Source organism: Leuresthes tenuis, unplaced genomic scaffold (assembly GCF_036924035.1).
Source record: "Leuresthes tenuis unplaced genomic scaffold, fLeuTen1.0.hap1 SCAF_15, whole genome shotgun sequence".
Taxonomy (NCBI): domain Eukaryota; kingdom Metazoa; phylum Chordata; class Actinopteri; order Atheriniformes; family Atherinopsidae; genus Leuresthes; species Leuresthes tenuis.
The window spans coordinates 14,938,640-14,966,536 of record NW_027325369.1 but is presented as its reverse complement, the minus strand read 5'-3'; the positions used below and the strand labels follow the sequence as shown (position 1 = coordinate 14,966,536).

At 41.9% G+C, this 27,897-nt stretch overlaps 3 protein-coding genes across 8 annotated transcripts in view; 1 reads left to right on the top strand and 2 right to left on the bottom strand.

Moving 5' to 3' along the window:
• sos2 (son of sevenless homolog 2 (Drosophila)) overlaps nt 1-13,616 on the top strand; it is a 31,029-nt gene extending 17,413 nt beyond the window's left edge. Inside the window, exons 8-23 of the mRNA XM_072366041.1 lie at nt 2,104-2,202; nt 2,561-2,688; nt 2,827-3,482; nt 3,582-3,663; nt 3,838-3,960; nt 5,140-5,252; nt 5,998-6,220; nt 6,315-6,434; nt 6,523-6,685; nt 8,020-8,137; nt 8,478-8,650; nt 8,743-8,859; nt 9,132-9,396; nt 9,616-9,657; nt 9,771-9,871; nt 12,274-13,616. Coding sequence (XP_072222142.1) covers nt 2,104-2,202; nt 2,561-2,688; nt 2,827-3,482; nt 3,582-3,663; nt 3,838-3,960; nt 5,140-5,252; nt 5,998-6,220; nt 6,315-6,434; nt 6,523-6,685; nt 8,020-8,137; nt 8,478-8,650; nt 8,743-8,859; nt 9,132-9,396; nt 9,616-9,657; nt 9,771-9,871; nt 12,274-12,774 — 3,024 coding nt within the window. The 3' untranslated portion in view covers nt 12,775-13,616. The remainder of the gene's footprint in view (nt 1-2,103; nt 2,203-2,560; nt 2,689-2,826; nt 3,483-3,581; nt 3,664-3,837; nt 3,961-5,139; nt 5,253-5,997; nt 6,221-6,314; nt 6,435-6,522; nt 6,686-8,019; nt 8,138-8,477; nt 8,651-8,742; nt 8,860-9,131; nt 9,397-9,615; nt 9,658-9,770; nt 9,872-12,273) is intronic.
• gmfb (glia maturation factor, beta) overlaps nt 1-27,897 on the bottom strand; it is a 131,424-nt gene that overhangs the window by 84,600 nt on the left and 18,927 nt on the right. The gene's annotated exons all lie outside the window — the stretch shown is intronic.
• Nucleotides 15,507-27,840, bottom strand: LOC140270824 (uncharacterized). Of its 6 annotated transcripts, none has more exons than XM_072366059.1 (15): nt 27,241-27,839; nt 26,777-26,891; nt 26,573-26,617; nt 26,167-26,331; nt 25,941-26,044; nt 22,346-22,482; nt 22,043-22,163; nt 21,807-21,945; nt 21,612-21,716; nt 21,428-21,517; nt 21,146-21,291; nt 18,695-18,787; nt 17,788-18,454; nt 17,511-17,614; nt 15,507-17,361 (listed from the first exon to the last, which is right to left on the bottom strand). In XM_072366059.1, the coding sequence occupies exons 3-15, from the start codon at nt 26,612-26,614 to the stop codon at nt 17,262-17,264; spliced, it is 2,013 nt and encodes a 670-aa protein (XP_072222160.1). In that variant the 5' UTR covers nt 26,615-26,617; nt 26,777-26,891; nt 27,241-27,839; the 3' UTR covers nt 15,507-17,261. The 6 variants fall into 6 exon arrangements, 5 of the variants coding, with proteins under 5 accessions (XP_072222160.1, XP_072222157.1, XP_072222156.1 ...); XM_072366056.1 differs by having other exon boundaries at nt 17,511-17,617; nt 26,760-26,891; nt 27,241-27,838; XM_072366055.1 differs by having other exon boundaries at nt 17,511-17,617; nt 27,241-27,838.

Sequence of the window (27,897 nt, the reverse complement as noted above, 5' to 3'; positions counted from 1 at the left end):
TTTCTGTTTTGGGCTCTTAAAAAGATCACTGCAGATTTGCATCGCCAGCAGATGGAAATCCTGCCACAGATTTAGAGCTGAGATGAAATGTCGGTAGACGGACTCGTTTTTTTTTTATTATTATATGATTCTCACAAAAAAAATCCAATTTAGGAAATCTGTGGCAAACCATGAAAACAAAATAAATGAAATCCCACATTTATAGCCCTAAAACTGAAACTCTTCCTCTTTGCAGTAACCACTATAAGCTTATACAGAAACACTGGAGTTCCCAGATGACTGAAAGGAGGAATTATTTTCAGCATTAATTCATCAGCCATGATGTAATTTTATAAACTCATTCGCCCACGTGGCCGAACACAAAGGTGTGTACGTGCGTTTGTGTGTGTGTACGTGCATTCTGATCATCAGTGGTCCCAGTGGTGGGTGATGTAATGGCAGTTCAGCATCAAGAGACTCTCCATCTCATCATCTCGGCCCCTTCTCTGTACAACACAAACCGTTATGTGGACCCTTTAATCCACAGCTCCTCTCATAAACAAATATTGGTTGCAGCTTTAGCTGAAGCGTGGATGAAAACCTGTAGCAGTGGTATCATTAAAGCCTCTCTCCTCCTCTTCAGCTTTTGTCTCATTGCGCGCACTTCATCTTTATCCCTCCGTCATTCTTGACTCGCTGCCTCTCTCCCTCCCCCTCTTTCAGATAGATGTGTCTGTTGAGCACTCAGCCCCTGCACTCTGCGCCGTCTGGTATTGTGGGTAAATTGCATCGGCTTTTAAAAATAGAACAGGCAGCCACATTGCAGGCCATTTTTCTCTCTGGGAGGAGGGAGGGGGCGGATGGCTCAAGGCACATTTCATGTTGAAAATAAGCCGTGAATTAAGATTGCAAAGACCACAATGTGAATGCAAGCAGCGCCTGTACTTCTCTGAAACAGGAACCTGTTTTGCTCGGAGTCCGCGTGTGCAGCATCACCACGGCTTTGTGTTTATGTTTGGCTTACGGTCACAGTGATGCGTGCCGGTGTTAAAGGAGCACCTATGAAACATGACTGGTCAGAAAGTAATCTTTTAGGATTTAACTCTAAATGTAACTCCGCGTGTAAATGTCGTATACTGGTTAAGTGAAACCTGGATATGCTGAACTAAAGTTCCGATTGGATGGAAAATCCCATTGGGGCTCTAAAAAGCACCCCACTTTATGTAGAAAAGAAATATGATGGTATGATTATGTATGACGATGACAAACAAAGGATAATTAAAGTGAATTTCTATTCTGGTTTTGTTTCACAACCAGCAGTAGTTGTGCACTCTGTCTCTTTTAATTCATAGTGCTAATATGCATAGACAGTTTATAAACCCTCAGGATACTGACATATCAATAACACGATCTAAACTTAGGTCATTGTTCCTGTGCTGTCTGTCAGTGTGCGTCAGGCAGCTGATGTCTATCTCTTCCATGGGCACGAGTCTTCCTCCCCTCCCCTCCCATCCCCATGCTCCTTCCGTCCATGCAGACACTGTGGCCGCTGCTGTGGAGTCTGAGTACTAGCATATTGATTCTGAGTCGTCTATCAGGGGATCAGGAGATTAAAGTGGATACTATGATGCCCCCCCCCGCCCACCCGTTACCCTGCCGCTTTACTTGTTTAACTACTTTTTCCTCCCACCCGTCACCATGTAGCCTCTCGTATGCACCAATTTCACAATTAAAGACTAAAACATACATTTTTTTTTTTTTTTGTCCTTGACATCTCTATTATTTTTTCACATTACAGTATATTTCCAAAGTGGACTGTTTTATTGTTATTTATGGTCTTGAGTGTATGAAGCTTTATACATCTGGCTCCTGTAAGATGACAAAACACAGGCTGTAGACATGATGTAACGCACAGAATTCATTTGAAAAGGAAAAAAATCTAACTTTTCTTTAACATTTAATTAGAAAATCAGTTTATTGGGGGGGTGTGGGGAGGGGTTACTCATTTTTACTGGCTTTTAATATTGGGAGGCTGGGACATAAAGCTCTTTTGTCCTTACAGGTTCCATAATGTAATCGAAGTGGTTTATCAGTAACTGTTTTAATATTTCTTTTTGTCTGCAGTCAATTGCAGAGGGCTTCAAAGAAGCTGTCCAGTATGTCCTCCCCCAGCTGATGATGGTCCCGGTGTACCACTGTATGCACTACTTTGAGCTGCTGCAGGTATATACTGATATGTGGACTGTTGTAGTAAATAACAAGAGTACAAGAGTAGTGAAAGCTGAATATTTAGAATGGGGGGGTTACCTTAGTAGATACGCTACAGCTACACTGAAGTCTCACTGTACACTGTTTACCAGTAGAACCTAAACTCGCCTTTTACAGTGATAAAAAAACATAGGACATTTTTAAACCTCATGAGATGACTCACTTACCTTGAGTGTTCCATTGCATTACACTTGTGCCATGGCTAGGTGGAGTACAGCCTTCATTATTAACTACACCTATGCTTTTCCTGCTTTAAAAAAATCCATCTATTAGCTGTTGTGGTTAAGATATGTTGTTTTTTGCACTTTTACAGCAACTTCAGGAGCACAGTGAAGAACAAGACGACAGAGAATGTCTGAAACAGGCAATTACAGCTCTGCTTAACCTTCAGTCTAGCGTGGAGCGGATCTATGCCAAGTACCAGCCTCGCCGTAAACCTGGGTACGCCCCCAATTACAGCAAAAAGTGATAAAAAATGTTGTTAATATCATTCTGTTTCCCCTTATTGATCACTGTTTTGCTATTTCTGTGTTTGGATGTTTGGCTTATTGACTGAGCTTTTCTGTTTTCTGACCACAGCGAGCCAATGTCCCGCCTGTACAGCAGGCAGGTTCGTAGCAAACAACTAGCCATCAAGCGCATGAACGAGATCCAGAAAAGCATTGACGGCTGGGAGGGGAAAGATATCGGTCAGTGTTGCAGCGAGTTCATCCTCGAGGGGCCGCTTTTACGAGCAGGTGCTAAACACGAGAGACATAACTTCCTGTTCGACGGCCTGATGATCAGCTGCAAGGCCAATCAGAGTTCACGGCTCCCGGGTTCAGGTAGTGGGGCGGAGTACCGCCTGAAGGAGAAGTTTGTGCTCAGGAAGATCCGCATTGTGGACCGTGAGGACTCAGCAGAGCTGCGGCACGCTTTTGAACTGATAGGCAAAGATGAAAACTGTGCAGTTTTCTGTGCACGGACAGCGGAGGAGAAAGCAGCATGGATGGCAGCACTAGTGACTCTTCAGTACCACTCCACTTTGGATCGGATGTTGGACACAGTCCTGCAGACAGAGGAACAGGAGCATCCTCTAAGACTGCCCTCCCCAGAGGTTTACAAGTTTGCTGTGCAGGACTCTGAGGAGAATATCGTGTTTGAGGACAAGGTGCAGAGCAAAACTGGCATCCCTATCATTAAGGCTGGTACAGTGGTCAAGCTCATAGAGAGGCTCACCTACCATATGTATGCGGGTAAGCTTCTGCTGCAGCTCTGCAAGTGAAAAGAAACAATTCAGCTTTATTATGTTTGTAAACTTGGTTTATATAACATGTATGTCGATCTTTTTCTAGATCCCAACTTTGTGCGCACATTTCTTACAACCTACCGATCATTCTGCACACCAAAGGAGCTTCTCATCCTGCTGATGGATAGGTATTTTCCCAAAGCAGCTACTCACTTAGCATACATTCTTTTTGTTGCTACACTTCCTGTTCTTGTATTTTTAGATTGTGCAGATCTCTCAGAGATATTTGTTTGTGTTGTGGGCAGTCGACAGCAATATTATGTATATAATGCTTTATGTTCTGAAAACACCTTTTTTTTCAGGATTGAGATCCCTGAGCCAAAACCAACTGAGGAGGATCGAGAGGCTCTCTGGAACGATGATCAGCAAATGGCGGCCGAGCTACAGAGGTTTAGAAAAGAATATGTGCAGCCTGTCCAACTCAGGTACAACAACCTTCCAATCGAAGCTCTTTCTGACTCAGTTGATTAACTTTTTTAAAAGGAACAACAAGTACTTACTTTGCAAATAATAGAGGTCAAGTGAAAACAGCTTCCACACAAAATTGAACAAGATCCCAAAAGAAGTGACCCAGAAGTAAATTTCACTGAGTTGCATATAGAACTGGTTGTTATAATTTGCTGTGTAAGGTGCTATTGTTGTTTGGAGGACACAAAAAAGAAATGTTCCAATGACTGTAAATCAAAACAAAAGTTTTTTTTTTAAAATTTTTTGTAATGTGTCAGATCAAACTTCTTTTGTCCAGCAGCTGCTGAAACTGGGCCGTTTTTACTTCAAGTTTTAGAATGGAAATCTACTAATGTCATTTCTCTGAAAATGTATTCCCTCAAGTCTCTGAACACAAAGAAGTATGGAAGGGTTACTCTAACTTTGCTTCTGTTATTCTGTAGCAAGACCTTTCACAGCACCAGAAAAGTGTGTGTGTGTGTGTTTCTCTTTCTCTCATGTTGTTGTTTGGCTATTTTATACTCTCTATTTAAGGCCCGAATGTTCTGAGTGAGTCACAGAATTGCTTTTGTGTTACTGTAGAATTTCTAGCCTTATAAGGTGTAAATGAATCATGGCTAATTGTGTAAGTACCAATGAAACCTGAGAGCCTGTCGGAGTAGGACAGGGTGAAGAGCAGCCGCAGTAAAATCCCTCAAACACAATGTGCAGAAACAGTAGAAACGTGGCTGTTGAGTTGGAATACATCACGAGGCACAAATCTGGTGGTATGATCACTTTACCCCACCTGTGAATGCATGAATCTTTGAGTGGTCTGCCTTTAGGCCACAAACATATTGAAAAGATCAATAATGAGAATCCTGAAGTGCCGGAGCATAATTTGGCCACAAAGGTTTGAGTGGTCTCTTGTTGTTGACTAAACGTTGCGATATTATCACAGTTTCATTTGTTTTCTAAATGTCTGCAGTCTACCTTCCACTTTAGTTCCAGGTCATCTTTTCTTCATATTCACGACTATAGTTAAAGTGTGAGACGATGGAAATATCAACAACAGCTGCCTTAACAACACAAAGTGTTTATAAAAAATAGTTAATGGTGCAACAAAGAAGTCCTTTTTTGGCATGTGACAATACATATAACGTGTTAATTCTTCACAGGGTTCTCAACGTTTTACGTCAGTGGGTTGAGCATCATTTCTACGACTTTGAAAATGATCAAGACCTGAGAAGTCGGTTGGAGGATTACATCACCAGCAAAATTCAACTTCGAGGTCAGTTATGTAAAGTTTTCAAGTTGTAAGACTCCAAAATAAGAAATCCTCTGTTTTAGGAAAGACGACCTTTATGATTGACAGTGTCTTCCATCGAAAAGGCAAATTGTCCATAAAAAACAAACAGAAAAAAACAGATAACGCATGACAAGATGGCAGGCCCAAAACTCCAGATAAACACCTGAAGATCGCATCAGAAAGAAGCATTCGGTTATCTTTCAGAATTCTAAAAATGTCCATCATCTAAATTCAGTGTACAAGACAGAGGTTATTCTGATTCTGATTATTGACCCTTAACTGGCATGAATGGAAACCTGTCTGGTCTGAAACAGCCGATATACATTGTGGGGGATATAGTTATTAATGATTATTAATAAGGGTAAAAGGATAGTTATTAATATTAATAGAATTAATAATGCATTTCATATCAGGAACTTCTAACAAACACTAATGACGGTCTCAAAAGTCTGTTGCTCTGTAGGTGTCAGACAGACAAGGTCAGACGCATATGACGGCGAGTATTTTACTGTTTTCATAACGTGGAGATGTGGGTAACAAAATATTTAGACCACAAATTTAACTGCGTATGGCTATAAATCACTTTGCTACTTAGGTCTGATGTATAAAAATGTGTCTCACACTGAGCTACATGAAATATCTCACTTTAGATGTGTGGACAACAGAAGTGCACATGTAGCCAAGTTAAGTGAGGGAGTGAGGTTTTAATCATACGTTTTCTCTTTAGGCAAGTCCATGAGAAAGTGGGTAGAGTCCATCAATAAGATCATCAGGAGAAAGCTGCAGACGCAGTCAAATGGCGTCAGTCACAACATCACCTTTGAGAGCTCGCCTCCTCCCATCGAGTGGCACATCTGCAAAGCGAGTCAAGTGGAAATGTTTGATCTCATGACCCTTCACCCCATAGAGATCGCCCGCCAGCTGACACTTCTTGAGTCTGAGCTCTACAGGTGAGTCCAAATGAAGGTTTAGAGGCTAGAGGAGCAGGTTTACATTAACACGTGGAAGCTGAAACTTTTTTTCTTTTTCTTTTTTTATCCACAGAGCCGTCCGACCATCGGAGCTGGTGGGCAGCGTCTGGACCAAAGAGGACAAAGAGAAGAACTCGCCAAACTTGCTCCGCATGATCCGCCACACCACCAACCTCACACTGTGGTTTGAGAAGTGAGTCGATTATTCAACCACAGGAAAATCCAACCCCGGTTTTAGGTTTCCTGGTTAAATTGAACTGAACTGTGTTGGCGTGTTGCAGGTGCATTGTAGAGATGTCAAACCTGGAGGAGAGGGTGGCAGTGTTAACGCGGGTCATAGAGATTCTTCAGGTTTTCCAGGAGCTCAACAACTTCAACGGTGTGCTGGAGGTGGTCAGTGCCATCAACTCTGTCCCGGTCTATAGGTTAGACCACACCTTTGAGGTGAGTGAAAGTGTGATGTCTGTCTGAAGACAGGATTCATGTGTCAATTTGGGACTTTTTGTTTAAATTCGTACTTCAGCTTTAGGGAAACTGCTAATTTTAAAGTGTCTACAAAACATAAGAAACAACACAAAGTTTCTGACTTCACGTGGCAGCACCACTTAGGTCTAAAATCTGCAAGTTTGAAAAAGGAAATGGTCTTTGTGTGCAGAGAATGAATGAGAATGAAGTGAGCTCACCTCTCATCTCTGCTTGAGACTAATGACTCAAGCAACAGTAGCCACGGCTAGCATCACACCTAGATCTGAATGCTGTAGTGAGCTGCATTGTGGGTATTGTAGACACCAGGTTTTGACGTAGAAGGTCAGCAGTATTGAGCCTGTATACTTTTTAACATGCCATAGGCACTATAACAGGTTTACAGTAAGCAAGTTAACAGGTTTACATTTCACAGGTAAATGCTAAAGCAGTTGTGCAGCTTTATGAGTAATTGTGCTGATGTAATCATTTGACAGACTTTCCTGTAATCCTCTGAAGTGGTTTTAAGCAACAGCTCTCCAGGCTTTCTGAAGGTCTTTCAAAGTTCTTCTTTGTACATTGGCTGCTTTTTCACTCATTTCCAGTCCTTGAACATGACTATTTTGTTAAGCCACTTAGCACTGACCAATGACTCATTAAGGAATAAAGAAGACATCCAACTCAAAGGATGAACCAGTGTTGTGTCTGCATCTTTAGGCGCTGTGTTACTTTTGATGCATCTACAAAAAAGCCAAAGTTAACAGTTTGACAGACATTAAATTTGAGAAAACTGGACAAGTGGAGGATAAAAGAAGAAGTGTCAGGCCTAAAAGAAAAATATCTACAGCAGATGAAAAGAATCTGAAAGTGATGTCCTTTAGAAAAAGGAAAAAAATTCAAGGAAAACCTGAAAGAGGACCTGAGCGATGCATCAGTTGATCCCATCGACTGTTCACTGAAGCCTCTTTAGAAATGGTCTCCATGGAAGGGTGGCTGCCAAGAAGCCATTCTTAAGGAAGGGAAATAGGGAATTGAAGCAATGTGGGATCATCTTCACAGAGAACGGAACAGAAGGCAGCCGACATCCAAAGAAGAGGTTTGGGATGTCCTTCAAGAAGCCTGGAGAACTATTCCTGAAGACTACTTAAAGAAATGACCGAAAGCGTGTCTAAGAGGGTTCAGGCTGTGTTCAGGAATAAAGATGGTCAAACTGAATAATAACGTTCAAGCTCATTAGTATGTTTTGGTTTTGAAGAAATGAATGAGCAACTGAGAAGCTTTTTAAGTGAATCGGTGTGTCCCTCCCTCCTCCACAGGGAATACCAGAGAGGAAAAAGAAAATCCTGGAAGAAGCTGTAGAGCTGAGCCAGGACCATTTTAAGAAATATTTGGCTAAACTCAAGTCAATAAACCCACCCTGTGTGCCTTTCTTTGGTAAGTCCTGTACAATGTTACTGTGCAAGTCAAGTATGAATAAACAAAGAGTATTTATTTAACTGTCTTGCAGGGATTCTGTCCATTGTCAGTTACCTCTATTTATCACAAAACTATTAAATCTTTTTTCCTCTGCTTTTTTCCTCTCAAACTATTAGAAATGATTGTTTTGGTAGAATTTTCGTAGTTAGGGTCATATATATATATATATATATATATATATATATATATATATATATGTGTGTGTGTGTGTGTATATAGGGTCAAAATCGTATTGATGAAATTAAAGTTTGCATTTGGTTGCTTTTCAGTCTCCACCATTGAACTTTTCTTCCTTTAGGTATCTATTTAACCAACATCCTGAAGACAGAGGAGGGTAACCCTGACTTCCTCAGACGTCAGGGTAAGGATCTGATCAACTTCAGCAAGAGGAGGAAAGTGGCCGAAATAACAGGAGAGATCCAGCAGTATCAGAACCAGCCCTACTGTCTGAAGGTGGAGCCAGACATCAGGGTGAGAACTCCTCTTCGCCTTTTTCTTTTGCCATGTTCTAACTGTTAATACACACCTGGAACTTGACGTTTTTCTTTTCCTGTTTCGCACAGAGGTTCTTCGAGAACCTGAACCCGATGGGCAACATGAGCGAGAAGGAGTTTGCCGACTACTTGTTCAAAACATCTTTAGATATTGAGCCACGGCACTGCAAGCAGGCTGCCCGATTTGTAAGTGGGTTTATTCTAGCATTTAAGTGATGATGAGTTTTTATTGCAGCAATGTACGATGTAAGCCTTGGATTGAGAGCTTTTGCTTGTGGTGCAGCAGTAACGATGCCTGCAGGAGAGCTGCTTCAGTTTAAGTATCATTTAGACTGTTGTTTGGGAATTTTTGTTTGACAGATAAAGTACACATTATCTATTTAAATCGCTTATCTAACTGGATGATTTTAGTGATAACCTCCCGCATATGAGTCACTTCATCTCCTCCCCACCTTCAGCCCAGGAAAACCACATATACTCTGAAATCCCCGGGGATCCGGCCTGTGCGAACGTCTACCTCTGGCACCCTGAAGGGCCACCCCGTTGCCCTGGAAAGGGAGCCCCCACAGAAGATCGCTTTCCGCAGCATCGCTGAGACCGAGCTGGACACGTCAATGTCTGCCTCGGTGCCCACCTCCCCCAACACACCCACCCCGCCACAGTCAGCCTCTTCTGACCTCAGTTCGGTCTTCATGGAACACGACCTCAGCAGCTCCTACGGCGGTGAGTAAAGCTGACGTTCGAGAACTTTCTTTCCAATTTCTATTCAAAACAAGGACGATAACCAGTTACAGTTTATTCCATATGACACTGTGTGGGATGGGTAAATCATGGCGCTATAATCTAAATTAGAGAAGAAAAAAAAAACAGACATGTCACAGATAAGAAAGGCTGCACATGCATCTTTTTTTGTGAAATGATCTGTTTGTCTCCATCTTACAGGCTGTAACTCCATCTTTGCCCCAGTTCTCCTGCCACCTTCAAGTAAGTGTGGAGATGTCAGCTTCTTTTTCTGCAGTTGAACATTATCCTGGAATTAACCATAGAATTTTTTTTCTCACCCTTTTAACTCATTGCTCTCTGTTTTTTATTCTCAGAGTTCCAGTCTGTCTCATGTGGCAGCCTGCACCAGCTTGGAGATGACTTAAAGCCACCTCCTTTGCCTCCTCGGAGGAAAGATGCCATGTCTGAAGCAAAAGTGAGAGAAATGCACTCTTCACCACAGTGATGACGAGGGCATCAATCAAAATCTTTTGATACCGGAACCAATACTGGTTCCTGAACAATACTTTTTTCGATACCAATTTTATAATATCAATTCTAACAAAAAGGAAATTTCATTACACATAACAGTACAAATCTAACAGGGAACCTGTTTGATAAAGTTTTTTCCAAACTTCTTACAGAAAAAAATAATAAACGATTTCCAGTGCAAACAGGTGACAGGTTGGTGTCTAAATCTATTTTACATACTGAGGATACTTTTCACTTTGCAGTTTTTCTTCAGAAAAGTCAACATGTCTGCTTTCTGCACGTGTGAGATTACAACGTGTGAGATTACTACCGGATTTCACTGAACATTAATTTAAATGCCACACACTACGCCGTCCTCGCTACTCTTAGATGAAGCCGAGTCCAGTGGTACAGCTTTTGAATTATGCCGCTCGGGCTCTGTAGCGTCCACAGGCTGACTTCAATGCTGAGAGGAGGATGGTTGCGGTCCGACCTTCTTGCAGTCAAACACGGAGCGACTTTCTGCTCTTAAATTGATTTTGTGCATGATCATATAATTCATTAAATTAGTCGTGTTGCTGGCTTTAGCAGCGATGACTTTTTGGCATATATTGCATCACGCACTATTGGCATCAATCTTGGTGAAATGGAGCCACCCTTTTGACCTCGATGGCATTGTTTAACCGGTTCGATGACATGCACACAACTACAGTTCCCAACGCAAATACACGTGAACCCTTTCTGTGGGCGTAACCACATTTTCCTGCATGCAGCAAAGTGTAACGGTAATGCAGCCAATCGAGGGCAGCATGATCAGTTCTTGATAACGTGATTAATATCTGGGTACCGAAACTTGGCACCAAAAGACGAGGAATGTTATGATACTCGTACTACCGAAGCATTTCGGTCGGTGCCTTAAAAGAACCGAAGTTCGGTACCCAGCTCTAATGATGACAAAGCCTTACTTCAGTTTCATGGAGTTGAATTAATTCTGATGAAGTGCGAATAATCCGCTGAACCAAAACAATGACTTTTCAGTTTATGAGTTTGAGTAACGATCTCAATGTCATCATTACAGTGAAATGTAGCAAGCTTGGAAGAAAAGGAGCCCTAACAAACCCGAACTGTGATCAGACAGGTCTGCACCCATCAGTTTATAACCTTGGGTTGGAAGTTGTTGTTTTTATCTAGGATACAGCAGAAGATGTGCTCATCTGCTTCCCCACAGTCAGTGGGTCTACATGATGAGATTAACTCGATTATAGCTATAGTTGGGTTATGCTCCTTATCTGAGCAAGGGTAATTATCCTTGGATATATGGCGGTGAATGAATCGAATCACTGGCACAAAGCATGTCATATCCCGGTACGATAGGTGGCGCTGTTCCCATTTTAACTATCACTAATAGAGCCACTTCCAGTTGACGTATTCACTACCACCAACAACAACAAACTCAGGTATTCGAGAAAGATGGCGAACGAAGAAGAGCAAGAGCTACGTCCCTCTACATTTTGTTTGTGATGAGCATGGTTATGGTACAAACATGATGCACAACGGTGCATTCTCCATCGTGTTGTTAATTTCTTTCCGATGGCGGCGACAACAACAGTAATATCGTCTCCTTTGACTTCCCGGCGACGATCCCAGGAAAAAATCTCAAGCATGCGCAGAACGCTCAATCCGATCCACTGCCGTCAACATGCATGTTCAGTGTATGTTTGGATAGAGTTATCTTGGGGTCTTAATCCCATCTGATCAGTTTTTTTTTTGTCAGATTAAGGTGTCTACATGAACTGAATAACTCAGTCTTATTGCAATTTAGCCATTAATCCAATCCGATGGCACTCATGTAACCCCACTGAGTGAGAGTAAGACTGGTGACTTTAGTCTATCAGGATCTTTCTATAATTGTTCCACACTGAATCAGTCAGAATCAGACTTTCTAAAGAAGTCCAGCTGTGGTTTATTAGGATTAACTTTTAATGTCGGCTTTGAGTGTTTGAGTGATATGAACCAAAGTTTCATAGCCGAGTATTTCAAGGCGAAATGGCAATATACAGTACAATATTTACACTGTTTTAAAATGTTTGGTTTTAACTTAGTACCACATGAATGATGTCAAAAGCACTTAATTTGTTTAAAGAGCATAATCACTTAAGAGATGTTGTAAAAATAATGGATCCATCGCTGCACAAAGGGTCTGGATAGTGGTATGATTGCCACCTTTCGTGTGGGAGACCTGGGTTCAAACCTGTCTCCCCATGCATGAAAGGTACTACCTCCAGTAGGGGTCTTTAGGCAAGACCCCCTTACCCTATCTTATCCATTTCTCGTGTTTGTAATGCTCATGTTCTTTCTGTGTTACAGCTGAGCTCCAGGTCTGACTGCCCCCCAGCCATCCCTCCACGGCTGCCTCCCCCTCTGCCCAGGAACCAGCCTCGACCACTGGTCTACAATGGCCCCCCCACTGACGGACCGCTGCCCAGCCCTCCACCTCCACCGCCCCGAGATCCTCTCCCCGACACGCCTCCTCCGGTTCCCCAGCGCCCCCCGGAGATCTTCATCAACTACCCCGTCAACATGCAGCCTTCACCCGTTGGCAGATACCACTGGGACTTCGGCAGCTCCCCCAGCTCACCCAACACCCCACCCAGCACACCATCCCCTCGCGTCCCCAGGCGGAGCTGCCCACTCAGCGCCAGCCAGAACAGCCTCTGCCCTGTTCCCATCACTGCTCCACCTGTCCCCCCACGCCACAACTCCAGCCCACAACTCCCTAAACTCCCACCAAAGACATATAAAAGGGAGGCGATGCAGCCGCCGCTACAAGGCCTCTCATTGGTGGAGAACACCGACAGCAGCCAGTGAGTCTGCTTTATTTCCTTAACCACCAAAATGCAAACTGGGACACAGTTGACTCAAAGCTACTGATCTGAAAGAACAACACTGCTCCACACACTCAACCTGCCCTCACCTGCATTGACCACGCCCGCTATGCCTCTCAGGGGATCAGTAGCTCCGCCTCCATCCTAAACCCTCTGTGCCAATGATAAAACCCACACCGGTGTGCCAGCTAATAAACAAAAAGGAGTATTTGTGTCTGTAAGGAATGGGTCTGCCTATTTCTGATAAAAGTTCTCACCCGTCACACTCTTTAACTTACCCCATGGCTCTCTCCCTCCGTCACCAGGGTGGGGTGAGTTGAGAGAGGGTGGGGGTTTGGACTTTGTAGCCGCAACTGTGCTTTGTTTCTTTTGGGCATTGACATCATAGATTTTCAGCTCTACGACCGGCGCGCATGCGGTCCCTTCACGGTGGGTGTGAGCAGCGGACTGCGTTGCTTTTCCTACTAACTGAACACAAACAGTTGCCAAAGTCTTATTTTATGCAGGGGGATAAGGGATTTTCTTTCGTTTCTTTATTTTTTTTTTTTTAAGCAAATGTGACACTAAGATAAACACAAAAAGGAGGCGACACTGAATCCCCCCCACCTTGTATCTCAGCTGTACACTGTGACTGTAAAGTAGCAAGTCAAACTGTCTTGACTGTTTATTTTGTTTCTTTGTTTCCTCTGAAGCCTCTCCACAGCCACAAAACGTTGCCTTTAAAAATCCAACAGCGGTGACCTCTGAGCCCAGGCTCTAGTCCTATCCGCCCAGATGGGAAACACAGCTGAGAGCACTCCATTTGCACATCAAAATGGGCAAAGGCAGTGGGTTTTGATTGGACAGTTGAAAAAGAAAAACCTTCTGCAGTGCATGGCAGAGATATCAAACAGCACCAGGACGCGAGGCGTAGAAGAGGACGCTCACTTATACTGCTCTTTGAAAGCTGATGTCTTAACCGATCCCCTTACGGACGCGCGCTGCTGTCTGACACTGTGCTCCTCTCCAAAAGTGCCCCTCCGTGGCCAACTCTTCTTCATTTGTGTTAGAACTTTGCACTGGAAGCACGCATTCTCCCACCAAAGCTGGGTCAGCCCCCACCCCACCCTCCACCCTAGTGGCTGCTCCTAATACTTAAAACCCATTAAAGGAAAATAAATAAATAAAGAGGAACTTTTTAACCCGACTTCTTCCTCTTTCTTTCTTTTTCTTTCTTTCTTCCTTTCTTTCCTCATTCCTTTCTTCTCCCCCTGCTTGAAACATTTTTGTTTTTCTTTGGAAAGACTGAAATAATCCATGCATCATGCTCAGATGTGCCTTTTTATTTTGTTTTCTACTTTACAGAAATAAGCAAATGGTGTCTAAAATGCTTAAAAATCAAGTTGCCTATGTAATGTTTAGAACAAAGCTATACACTATGAAATTGTACATGTTTGTGCATACTGTGTATATATAACATATATACACTAACTAAATAATTTGTATAAAGCGACCCCCCCACCCCACCCCATCTTATTGTACCCTCATCCTCCTCGGTTCAGATATTTCCTAATAATCAAATGCTGCTCCAGTCAGCTAAAAAAAAAAAAAAAGGAATAAAAAAAACAAAAACTAGACAAAAACAATGAAAAGGAAAAAAAAAAAAAACAAGCGGTCACTCTCACTAACTTACTTACAGACAATCTCCAGTTGAAACACTGGGAGTATTAACTGAGGAAAGCCATTGTTTCTTCCCTGCCCCCTTAGGTGTTTTAAAGCAATGAAAAAAAAAAATATCCAGTTCGATATGCCAAGCACTTACTTAGACATGTTCTTCACTTTGTACATCCTACTAATGGCCTTCTCTCCTTTTCAAAGACTTTTTAATGCTTACACTCATTAGACAGAGGTCGGAGCTGTATTAAAGTTGCAGTGGAATATACACAGAGACGATATATTCAGTTGCAGGTTTCAAAGCGTAGTGAAGAATTGGACTTTTTTTTTTTCTGAGAAACACACTTTGTGCACTTTAGGCTGTACTGTTGAGGAGCCGCAGCTGCTGCAGGTATGTTTGTAAATGCAGTGAAACCCGTGCAGCTGTCGAACTCGCTCTCTACGTGGATCAGGGCAGAAAAACACAAGTCTACCACCTCACTTTTACCCCCTCCCACCCCTCTACCCTTTGCTGGCTCTGACATTTGCAAACGACATGGACGCTCGGGAGGGTGTCCGGCCACCACGAGCAGAATTTTTATTTTATTTTATTTCTATTTTTCTAACAAAATTCCCACTCGAGCCCCCTTCTGTCTCTTTGCTTTGCGTATGCGGAGCCATCCTCCTCGGGTCCTGCTTGGGTCTGAGCCGAGGTTGGGATGAATCGATCAAATTTGGGATTGAAGGGGAGGTTTTTTTTGGAGGATTTCGACCAATATTTGATGTGATGTTTCGGCTCCTGTTCTGTCAATATCTTGGGTTTCCCATGTCAGTATTGATGGTTTTTTTTTTTTTCTGTGTGTGTATTATTTCTTTTAAACCCCCATACCCGACAGAATAACAGATTGGTTTTCCTCCTGGTGGCACTGTAACATCTTGATCCAGCAGTCAGTTTGTTTGATGGTATGTGGCCTTTTAACTGCTTTGTATTAATGGTCTTGATGAGATTAATAAATCACCCAGTCTTATTTTGTACTGAACTACTCATTTCTGGTTTTGTCTTTTCTTTGGATGCAATCACAGCTGAATAAGGATACATATGTAATCACGCCAAGAAGCAAGATTAAGGAATTGTTTAAAGGAAAAGGTTTTTTTTTTATTTGTGACAGCAGTTGGCAGGCTGCATTTCTGTAAAAACCAAGAATTATTCAGAAAAGTTGGAGGATCGACACTTTTAAAAGGACAAGATGTTTTTGACATGTAAAACAAAGTAGAAACATTCCAAATTGTGTGCCGTTTTTCTCTCAGATCGAAGCAAAAGTAGCATCTAAGTCTATCACATAAATGCACTGAAGTAAAAACAAGTTTAATATTTCCCTCTGAGATGTAGTATGTGGCCAAGAGAAGGGACTCAAAGCATTTTACTTTCGTACTATACTTTCGTAGTATTATTTATATAATACATACAATATATTTTATCATATTAAATAATGAAGTCCCAAGACGAACAAGATGTGAACAGCCGGGTCTTTGAACTCAACATTGTACTTATCCAGGACCCCAGCAACACACCTGCTGCTTGAACTTGAATTACTGGTAAACGGACCATGTGACCATTCAGCTTCTGAGGGGGTTCAGCAAGAATAGTCGCTTCACTACAGTCCCATAGCTCTGCACATATTAGTAATGTCAGAGGATGTATTGAAGGTCAGAGTTGTTAAATGTGTCCGCTTGATTATTTATGCTCGTTTCCTCCTTCCTCCTTCCTTCCTCCTTTCAAAATTATACCCTGAATTGGCCATACAGATTTATGTTTTAACATTTTTTTCTACTCCAAAGTGAAAGGTTTTACAGCCTTTTATTGGTTTCATATGTGTGACATGTCATTAGGTTTTTTTTTTTTTGTTGTTTTTTCCCGGGTAAGATAACCATCTCTAAACTGCTTTGAATTACACACATTTATCTCCACGAGCACACAAGAGGTGTCAAAATGTAGCCACAAGCCTTTCTACATCAAGCAATGCCAACATTTAATTAAATAAGGAATACTTTATTTTCTTTTCCATTTTTTTTTTTAAATACATATTACTATTGAGCGTTCATTTACTGCAGCAGATATAATGGTGCCTTCTCAGCTCACCAATCCTCAAAAACCTGAATTTTATCATTTGTTTTTCTTCTGTATTCTTGTGCTCTTGCGTACTTAAGCGCTTATAAGAATTTAAAATTTACGACAAGAAAAAAGCTTTATTCTTGAACTCGTTTCCAGTTCAGTTTTAATTCTGGAACTTAAACGTTATTCTCTGGTTGCTTGGGAAAAGTAGCTTACTGAAAGAGATGAAGTGGCTAAGCGAGTATAATTCACGCCTCATATATTCATTCATACAGGTTTAATTCTACCAGAGGAAACATTTTGCATTTTGTGCTGTGTCTGTCTTTGAAATAGTCTCAACGTGCCTTACAGTGCTAACCACTAGCTACCTTTAGCTTCATATTTAGTTGGCTGTATGTTAATTTACAAACTTTTAAAACTATTATCTCTAATAACATAACATTAGACCCATAAGGGACATTTTTAAAAGGAATTCTGCTTCTTTAGCAACATATTTTCATCGCCTCATCTAGTCTGTCTAGTTTAAAAAGTACTGTGCGAAATATTTTTAAGTTTGGTTTTCTTTTCCAAAGCTAAATAAATTAGCATCCTAATGTGACATCTGATCATCCATAACTGTCATACATGCACCCAGGAGTTGTAGCCTTTCAAGAGAAGGGATCCATGACAGAACTCCAACTAATGCTCAGGTTTGGATGTAACTCCAAAGTCTTTTTGTGCAGCAGTTAAACGGTACTGCAAGGCCCCTCGCTGTCTTCACTGTCCCACAGTCCTGCACTGCTCGCAGCTGCTGTGTGGTTCCCTCGCTGCTGAGCCAGCACTGGCCTGAGGAAGTGGAGAGAGGACAAATTCAGAGGGGCAACAGGTATAAGTATTCACATTGATCACATTTAGATTTTACACAGGGCAAGATGGAAGCTTCCGTGTGGCTCCTCTTGTTTTCAAGTTCACCCTGGAAGCTGTGACGATCTTACCTCAGATTTTCCCTGCTGGGGTTGAAAGTCTGAAAGTTTTGCCTCGCTGGAGCTTGAATTGGAATGAAACCTTGTCTGCTATCCTTCTCTGGAGCTGAATCGACCTGCTGGATTAAGAAAAGTGGATTTAAAGAACAGGTGAAGAACACTAACTTGCAGGAAAGCAAAGTTCTAAACTATACTTCCTTCCAAACTATACATCTTTAAAATATGTTGCAATGATAGGGAAAGTGATGCCATTTTGAATACAGTGTATATCAATGAAACACTTACACACCTGCTTGGGCGGATCATCCCAGATGGGCCTGAAGGCACTTTTCGGATGTAGAGGAGGCGACCCTTTCCTGACGCTGACTAACCTATTCCCAAAGGAGCTCACAAGACACGGCGTTGTCCCATCCACATACGGGCCTGCAGGGTTCCTAAGAGGAGGATGAGGAGTTAATCTGGGAATCTGCCACCTCAGACACACAGTCCTCTCTCTTGCTGCGTCTTTGCACTGCTGCTGTTGGCTGTACGAGGGCTTTAGCAGCACTGGCACCTGACTGTCCTCCTCTTCATCCTCCCCGCTGTTGCTCTCCATCATGTCTCTTCGCAAGGTGCCGTCGGGGCTGCAGGAGGTGACGGAGGAGTAGTCGAAGGCAGAAGTGTCATCCTGGTCGGTGTCGCAGTCTTCAAGGTTGTGGTTTGTGTGGGGTGTTTCAAGCTCGCTGGTGCATTTCCCTGTGGGCTGGCTGTAGGTTCCCTGACCTGAGTCGCTGTTCTCCCCCCAGCCTGCAGTGTCGGGGGTGAACAGAGAGCAATACGGAGGTCCGCAGTCGTGGACCGGCTGGCTCGAGGCAGCCCGGTCTCCTCTGCAGCCCTTCCTCCTCACCGGGCTGCAGGACAAACACTCCAGACGCATTGAGTGGCCATCCACCCCGTGAACAGTCTGCTGGCCATCTCTTTGGGAAGGAAAAAGTCAGATGAGTTTACCAGGGCTTCCACATCAACAAGAAGCAGAGGCATGAAAATGAAACTGCAAGCTCTTCATGTGTATGCAAGTTGTACTAAAAAGGAACAGATGCTATCAGCTGCCGCAAATATTTGGAATATTTTGACTTAATTTGTTAAAACACACATCAGATTCGTGTCAATTATCATTATTTTCGTATTATTTGAGGCCAGCAGAGGGGTACACTCACCTCTGAGCAGCAGCAGTGGACTCATCTCTCTCCTGCTGGCTCCTCGTGCAACAGTTTCCAGAAGATGCACCGGCCGCAGTGTCAGATGAGCCGCTGTCATTTGAAATTGTATGAAATATACATTTTACACTTGTAGATAACATACAGTGGAGTCCAAAGATGTGATAGTGGGACGCAGCTCGTAACAACTAAGTGAAAGGAGGAGAGGAGGAGGAGTGGCAGCTATCTTCAGATCAGGGTTACTAATCAGTCCTAGACCCAAGATTAGTTTTAGCTCTTTTGAATCTCTGATTCTTAGTTTTTCCCACCCAAAGTGGAAATCACAAAAGCCTCTTGTGTTCGTTGTTGTGTATCGTCCACGTGGCCCTTATTCTGAGTTTCTGTCTGAATTCTCAGAGTTTTTATCACAGTTAGTGCTGAGTACAGATAAAGTCATTGTAGTGGGTGACTTTAATATTCATGTAGATGTTGAAAATGACAGCCTAAATATTAACTTTAATTCTATATTGGACTCTATTGGATTTTCTCAAAGTGTTCACAGACCTACTCACTGCCTTAATCATACCCTTGACCTTGTGCTGACTTATGGCATTGAGAGTGAACAGTTAACAGTGTTCCCTCATAACTCTGTCTTGTCTGACCATTTTTTAATAACTTGAATTTACATTACATGACTACACGGTTTCTGAGAAGAATTCTACATATAGAAGGTGTCTATCAGAGAATGCTGTAACCAGATTGGACAGAGGACAGCTACCTAAATTTTACTCCAGCAATACTTGACTCTCTTGTTGACAGCACTATAGTTTCAATGCGTACAACACTGGACAATGTTGCCCCTCTGAAAAGTAAAGTAATCAGTCAGAAGAGGTTGGCTCCTTGGTATAATTCACAGCTGCGTGCGTTAAAGCAGACTGCAAGAAAGCTGGAGAGACAGTGGCGTTCCTCTAATTTAGAAGAGTCTCAATTAGTCTAGAAAGATAGTTTGATAACGTATAAGAAAGCCCTTTGTAAAAACTAGAACTGCTTATTAGTCATCATTGATAGAACAGAATAAGAATAATCCCAGGTTTCTTTTCAGTACTGTTGCCAGGCTGACAAAGAGTCCGAGCTCTGATGAGCCACATATTCCTTTAACTCTTAGCAGTGATGATTTCATGAGATTCTTTATCAATACAATTGTTTCTATCAGAGAGAAGATTAATAGAATCCTTTATCATTTGACGCACATATAAAACTGGTTTCTAGGACTGCCTTCTTTCACCTTCGTAATATTGCTAAAGTCAGGAACATCCCGTCTCAGGATGATGCAGAGAAACTAGTTCATACATTTGTTAATTCAAGATTGGACTACTGTAATTCCTTATTATTGGGCTGTCCCACATATTCTCTGAAAAGCCTCCAGCAGATCCAAAATGCTGCAGCCAGAGTTCTGATGAGAACTAACAGGAGAGATCATGTTTCTCCAGTTTTAGCTTCTCTTCATTGGCTCCCTGTTAAATTCAGAATATAATTTAAGATTCTTCTCCTCACATATAAAGCTCTTAATGACTGAGCTCCATCATATCTTAAATATCTCATTGTAAGGTATTTTCCTAACAGAGCACTTCGCTCCCAAACTGCAGGTTTACTTGAGTTTCTAAAAGTAGAATGGGAGGCAGAGCCTTCAGTTATCAGGCCCCTCTCTTGTGGAATAAGCTGCCAGTAAATGTCCGGGAAGCAGACACCCTTTCCACTTTTACGATCAGGCTTAAAACTTTCCTTTTTGATAAAGCTTATAGTTAGGGATGGCTCAGGTAATCCTGAAACATCCCATAGTTAAACTGCTATAGGCTTAGACTGCTGGGGGACCTCATCTGTCACACCTTTCCTCACTTTGCTCTCTTTTTCCCCGTTTAATTTCTCAAATGATATTATGTACATGTGACATTATTGTGGTTATTAACTTGTGTTTCCCTGTTCCAACAGGTATCCTTTGAATGGTGTTATGGTGTTTTTTCCCCCTCTTTTCTGTCTTCTCAAACCCCAGCTGGTCGAGGCGGATGGCCACCCTTCCTGAGTCTGATTCTGCCAGAGGTTTCTTCCTGTTAAAAGGGAGTCGTTCCTCTCCCCAGTCACCTCAGGACGGGAGATTGGACTCAAGACAAGTTTCGGTGCAATCTGTTGGTTTCCTTAGCTAGGATATTATTTTTTGAATTGGCTCTATATGAATGAATTGGATTATGATTACAATGAATTGAATTCCAATTGGCTTGAATTGGACTATGTTATTCAAGTGCCTTGAGATGACAATTGTTGTAATTTGGCGCTATATAAATAAAAGTGAATTGAATTGAATTGAAAATGTCAGAGGTTACAATAAATCTCTACACCAATTTCCTGTTTTCCTGGCAATATTTAGAGAAATGAGGGGTGGCTGAAGACTTTTGTCCTGAACTGTGCTCCTCTTACCTTTGTCCTGCTCCTTCTCCTTCCTCCCATCGAACGTCTTCCTCCAGGATTACATGAGAACGAGACAAAATGGTCCTCAGCGCACGCTCAGTTCCCAACAAGAGGCTGCAGTCTGGATGCTCTTTACCAGTCCACTGCAACAGGTTCTAAAGTGGGAATGTGAAGATGAAATAAGAAAATCAGTTTGGACTTACATTTTCAGTGCTTAAATAATAATGAGCACCATGCTAAAATTTATGTAGGTTAGCAAAGAAAATGAATTTGATGCAGCTGCTGACCCACCTGGATGTGACTCAGGTAGCTGTGTATGCGAGCGACTGGCGCCAACAGCAAAGAGAGCAATTTAATTTCCTCTTTCTCCATCTGGCTGCTCTGTAAGATCAGACAGAAAGCATCTATGTGCACATCTGGTCTCTTCAGTTTATCATACTGCACTTGAATAATGCTAATGTCTGGCGGGAAATACCTGCATTTTGTGACTTTTCTCTGACTGATTCAGTCTGTTGAACTCGAGTGAGAGGAACAACGCCATAGTAGTCGTGTATCCAAGGTACATATCTGAAAAGGCTGTCTGGACAACCCAAATCAGAATAAATCTCAGCAGCCTGCCCCTTAATTCGTCACTATGATGGACGAAGATTAAAAAAAAAAAAAAACTTACGTCATTTTGGCCAATAAGCTGCACCAGGATGTCTCCAACCAGAGATTTCCAGTGTTCGGCAGCTAGCCGCTCCTGCAGGGTGTTCCTGAAAAGCACGTGTCGCTGCAGAAGCTGCTCCACATACTTCACATATGTCTGACTGGATCACAAAGAAGTCCAGTTTGTGATCATACTGACACAGTGTACAACAATTCCCCTTTGCGTCACATGTGTTTGTGATCTTCTGTAACACTTACTACGGCTCCATGGTCATCTGATGAGCTGGTGGCGTCTTGTACTTGTCATACAACTGGTTTAGGGTTGACACATATTCCCACTCGGAGTGCAGAAGCTGCATTGCCACCTGATGTCGAGCATCTGTAAAACCGATTCTATTACACTGCACTCAGATTATTATTATTTTTTTTTTTAAAAGCAGCATTACACTTTACACTGAAAACTGTTCCAAATAGACTGGTGAAGAGCAGTTAAATAACTAAAAATGGTAGCATGACATGTATTTAAATAAAACCTTCTCCAACAGCCATGTGTGAGCTGACCTGTGCCTTCGCTGAGGCCGGCTTTGAGACCCTGTAGGAAGCAGTGAAGGAGCAGTTTTCCTCTGGATAGACAGGCTGATGCAGCAGCCGAACCTTCACACTGACTCTGCTCACCGAGCGGCTCTGCTGGGTCACTGCTGCACAACAGCAGACAGACGGCAACATGTCAGCCTGCAGGTTTTACATGTTTCTCTGGTATAACAACACAACATTATATACCAGCATATGTTGGGGGTCTCTCAAACTGAAAATCACACAATATATTCCTGTGATGATTATTTTTTAACTAGCTACATACACGGAATACTTTAGATTATGTCCTTATCTGGAATTAAAACAATGTAAATGCAACCTCAGATGATCAAGAATCCATCTTCATGGATGTTTATGTTTCCATGATGTTGCCACAGCTGTTTAAACATTATGATAGAATTATTAAAGACTTTTTATGGGATAAAAAGAGATCAAGAATTAATATGAAGAAGATCTGGTCAACAAGGAAAATAGGAGGTATGGGTTTACCTAATGTAAGATTATGTAATCTATCATTTGAAATGTCTAGATATATAAAACATTGGAAGGGGATAGATCATGAGCTGAGCTGGACCAAAATTGAACGGGAACTAACCAGCCCATTTGAACCTCTGGATGTTGTAGCGTTCTAGCTATGATATTAATTCTTAAGACCTCCTTTAGAAATAGGGCACCACCTACCATTTACGCTGGCAGGAGCGTATGAAAATATTTATATTAAGAGTCGTTATTGAAGGTTAGAATTCTCTCCCAATTGACCGGAATTACTTAAGAAACATGAAACATGGATCGATTACGTATATATGGTCATTTATTTAACATGGGGGAAAGACAGTACTTAAGATAAGGAGGACATAACACCAAAGATTCAATTCAAGAGCCCAAGGATAAGAGAGGCATGGGACTTAATATTTCTAGAGCGGTCTCTGGCTAATTATAGGGATGAGTTTACTGCGTGAATGAAAACTTGGTTATTTTAACTCGGCCCTATTCATTACCAAACCACAGCCGATGCTCCGTAGCCAAGGTAGACAAGGGTGGACCTTACTTTGCGCAGAATCCAGAGAATTTGGCCGCCGCCTTCCCAGGAGTTTGGATCATCGGATAAGCGAGTCTACGAGCGGAAGCTAGTAGATTCTCTTTCTCCGACGGAATTGTGGCCGTTGTTGCAGCTCAGGATCCGTGGTGCGTGCGGTCCAGTCTCTGGTTCTGGTTCGGCTTGAAGGCACCTGATGCGGTATCTCGTCTCCTCTTCTCGCCGACGGGTGCGGGCAGGTGGCTGAGTGGCTTTGAGCGGGGTCGAGTCAAAATAACCCCAACAAAAATTAGGTTTCCAAGTAAACTTGGTCAAACGATTATTGGTTGAGTCTGCCCCGTGGGGTTTGCTTGGGAAATGAGCGTCTCAAAAAGGTAACAAAAATGAGAAAGGGAAATAATCTAAGTAGAGGGTAAATAAGTGACAAAAAGGGAAAATGAGTCTAGAGTCTGAAAGTGTAAAATAAACGTAAAGACTAAATAAAAGAAGAATAAAATAAAACAAGACTGAAAATAAAACAAGACTAGACTAACAAAAAAGGAATAAAATTAGACTGCAAACAAGACTGAAACTCAAACGGCGGCGCGCTTCGATTTCACTGGCGAGGGCGGAGTTTCGTCACTGCTTTACATCCAATGAAGTGTCGGGTTGGCTTTTGGGCGTCACAGAGGGGCTTTGATTCTTAAATTAACTTTTATAAAAGAAAAGTCAATCTCTCTTATCTCGGCATCCCAAAACACATTCAAAGAATACATTAATACCGTACTTATCACACAGGCATTAAACATAAGCAATGTAAACATGAATCAACCAAGAGATGACGAAGGATTATAGTGAGTGACCAATAAAACTGAAAATGTATTATTCACACGGTTTATCGACTGCCGATTATTCCGTCGGTTGGACCTCCAGTTCATTGTAACACACACACATTTAATTGGCACTAATGCAATAGTCACCATATTATAAACAGGAGAATAAAATACAGAATTATTTTAATCCCAAAATTCGCTGTCGCGACCTGTAGATGGCACTGTGGTTCCACAGCACGACGGTCGGGTCCTACGGAGTAATATTAACTTTCCTGGTGTTTTACGTACAGCGTCGTGGAAAGTCTTAAAATGATGCTTGAGTTGTCCTTTTTCGTATTCCACAGTCAGTAGGTAATTGTGAGGCCTATTGGTAACAGATTCATTAATCCATCTGAAACTGGCTATGAAGTTTTTCCTTTATTTCCAACAAGAGTCTGTCTGTTGTCCAGATGGTGGGTGTCACATCTTAATTTACAGCTCTTCAGATAAGGATGGTAATGTTGTTTTTGGTATGTGCTTCACTGACCTATCTGGTACCAAAAGGTGAGGCTGTGTTTATCCAACTCAGCTCTGGCTGGCCGAGCAGATGTTAATCTGACTCCAGCATCTTTCCAAAGTGGAATGTCCTTGTTTAGAATGTTGTTTTCACTCCGTTTCTCATGATCGTAAATTAAGGGCTTTGTTATTTTGAACCCACTCCTAACAGATCAAAGCAAAAAGGGTTCCTTTGGGTCTCCCCCCTTTTTCTGGTCATCATGATTACGCTACAATGTCCTCTCACATGGTGTCACAACTTCTGAACATGATTTTTTCTCAGACCCAGTGTTGTCTTATTCTAAAGCAGTCTGGAGGGAAATTCATAAGCTGTATGGTATATCGCCCTTAAGACAACCGCATGCCTCTCTATGGCACAGCCCAGCCATACGTACTGGGAAGAAATCTGTTTATTGGAATCAATGGCTTGTAAGAGGGATACGCAAAATAAGTGACCTGTGTGTGGATGCAGTGTTCATGTCGTTTGCTGATATTATGCAAAAATATAATCTGGAATATAAAGGTAATTCATGGAAATATTTACAAATAAGAGACTGTATCACAAAGTGTAAATTTAGTCAATACAAGAATACATTGATGGAAGTTGTGGACCTACTCAGTATAACACACAGTGCAGCCATGTTTTACAAGACATTTAATGGAATTTGAGAAGATATGTGTAAAAATCTGAGGATGATTTGGCAGAAAGACCGAGGGTGTGCTTTGAGTGAGGAGGAGTGGTTAAATATTCTATGTTGGCTAGAATTGACAATGAAGAGGAACATTTTAGGAGCGCCTGGAAATGTATTTTTTGTAGGTTGGGCATATGGAAAAATTGGTAGATATGGTGCTAAATGTATATTTCGCTTGTTTCAAAAAAGAAAATATCGATTTGCAGGAGGCCTTTGTATATATGTTTGTATGCTGGATATACTGTCTGTTGATGCTGGTATCAGTGTCGTTTTTTTGAGTTTTATTGTATTTTTGTATGTGTATGAATAAATAAAAATAAAATAAATAAAATAAAAACTTTAATGATAATGATATCTATCTATCTATCTATCTATCTATCTATCTATCAATAATAAAGAATAAATGGCTTCTGATGCATTTGGGAGAATGGATATAAATTCTTCTAAGGTTTCTTACTGGTGCAGCACCATCAGAGTTGAGCTTTTACCTTTGTCTCTGCTTGGCTGCGGAGCTCTTCCCATCCTGCTGAGGCCTGCTCTGTCTGTTGCTGTGCAGCTGCACGATATGACACCTCATGACACCGAGTTCTTCCTGTGAGGCAATAAAGCATCACAGCCATATTTACCTTTGCGTTTCTAAAACTAGTTTGCCATCCCAATCCGATGGCGACATATTAGTTACAGGTTACTGGTTAGTGTTACTTTTAGCCTTACCCTCAGTGCCTCGACCAGAGCCTCCAGCCGCAGAGCCTTTTTTTGACAGCTCCTCCTGTTCTCCTCCAGCTCCTCCCTCAGGTACGTGTCTCCATGCTGGATCTGACTGAGCTCCAGCAGTGCGCTGGTGAAGCCCGTCTTCAGCTCCGTGACCATGCATTGTAACTAAATGGAGTCCCGATATAACAAAATAAAATTAGATTTGTGAGCACAAAATGGTAGCACAGATCTTTTTTTACATTAGAGCAGTCAAGGTTGTCCAAACTGCCTTTTAATCCTGGGTTTTACTTTTGGAGATCAGATGGGACTTGTTTACTATCTATTACAAATTTAGCTACTACGAGCTAAGAATTAGGTGTGGACTGTCTCTATAACAAAGCCGTGTTTGTTGATGAGGGAGGTTCACCTTGGAGATTTCAGTGACAAGCTCTGCCTCTTGAGGCTTCATGACCTGTGCAGAGAGACACACAAAGAAGCCAGTTTGCAAACACAAAGTAATTAAGGCACACAAGCTGATTTTTCCAGTGATGAGGATCTCAGTTATTCCTCAAGACTATCAAAGCCTAATTTCATGACTTTTGTGTGCTGCATACTTGTTTGTCTGTGGTACCTGCTCAGATGTTCCTCCTGCCAGCAGCCCCTCTGCTAAGGAAGTGGCAAGCCAGCCAAAGAGCTCAGCCCTGCAGGGGAAATGGCTGCAGGAGCCAAGATGCTTCCTTATAAGTCTGTCAACAGAAGGACAGGCATGGAACAGCGAAATACTGTAAAGGTCAATATACTAAAGCTTTACAGTTTGAATAAAACATTTTTTTAAACAGAAAAACAATATTCCTCTGGCAAACATGAATTATAACAGTTTTTAGTTTAATTTGATCTGTTTATTAGAAGTCATGCATTTATTTAAAGTTGCAAGACTGTGATGTACATTCTACAACAGCTCAAAAACATCTCAGTTATGAGATGTTTATATATCTAAAAATCCATTTGGGGGGAAAAAATAAATAAATGAAGAGAAAAAAAACAACAACTTGTAATTGCCATCAATATATGTAAAATAAATCAGGAGGAACTTACCCGACTCTTTATCTCCAGACTTTTAGAAGGAAAAAATAAAATGCAGATATAATCCTGAAATTTGTCAAAGTTCTCGTTGCTCCTCTTGTGTGGTGAACCTTGTTTTATGTCGTTTACAGTGTTGCGGGGTTTGTGCTGCGCTGTGAGCTGCTCCTTGTCGACAGCAGATGTCCTGCATGACGCTCAGTGAGGAAGCGGCGATATGAACCGTGCGGATGCTGCTGATGCTGCAGCTGAACTGAGGAGTTTGGAGGCATGTTCTGCTGTTTTAGAGCACACTTTGAGATCATTTTGTCGTGTTCAGTCATCACTGAGTTTGATCAAAAGGTCTGCAGCGAGGAAATGCACAGTTGTAACTGATTTCATGAGGGATAAAGCATCATTTAGAATAAATGCAAGAAAACAATGGGCTGTCATAAGCAACAAACAAAGCAATCACACTACCCTAAAATAGGCTAACAAAGCAAAATGTCTTCCTCTATATCTAACATGTTAGACAGCAAGAAAGGCCACAGTAATACAGTAAATGGTTTCTCATTTATCGAATTTGCAGTTTATGAGACGTCTTGTCACCGATTATCGTCTTCACTCCGCCCGCTTTGATAACTCCGTGGTGTAAATTAAGCCCAATTTTATGGGCGTGGTCAACAGGGAAAT

Coding starts and splice junctions, on each gene's coding strand:
- LOC140270824 (XM_072366056.1), bottom strand. CDS start 26,614: ATGAAGCCTCAAGAGGCAGAGCTTGTCACTGAAATCTCCAAG. Junction 21,717..21,806: donor AGCTTATTGGCCAAAATGAC/GTAAGTTTTTTT, acceptor TGGGTTGTCCAG/ACAGCCTTTTCAGATATGTA. Junction 21,292..21,427: donor GCTACCTGAGTCACATCCAG/GTGGGTCAGCAG, acceptor TTCCCACTTTAG/AACCTGTTGCAGTGGACTGG.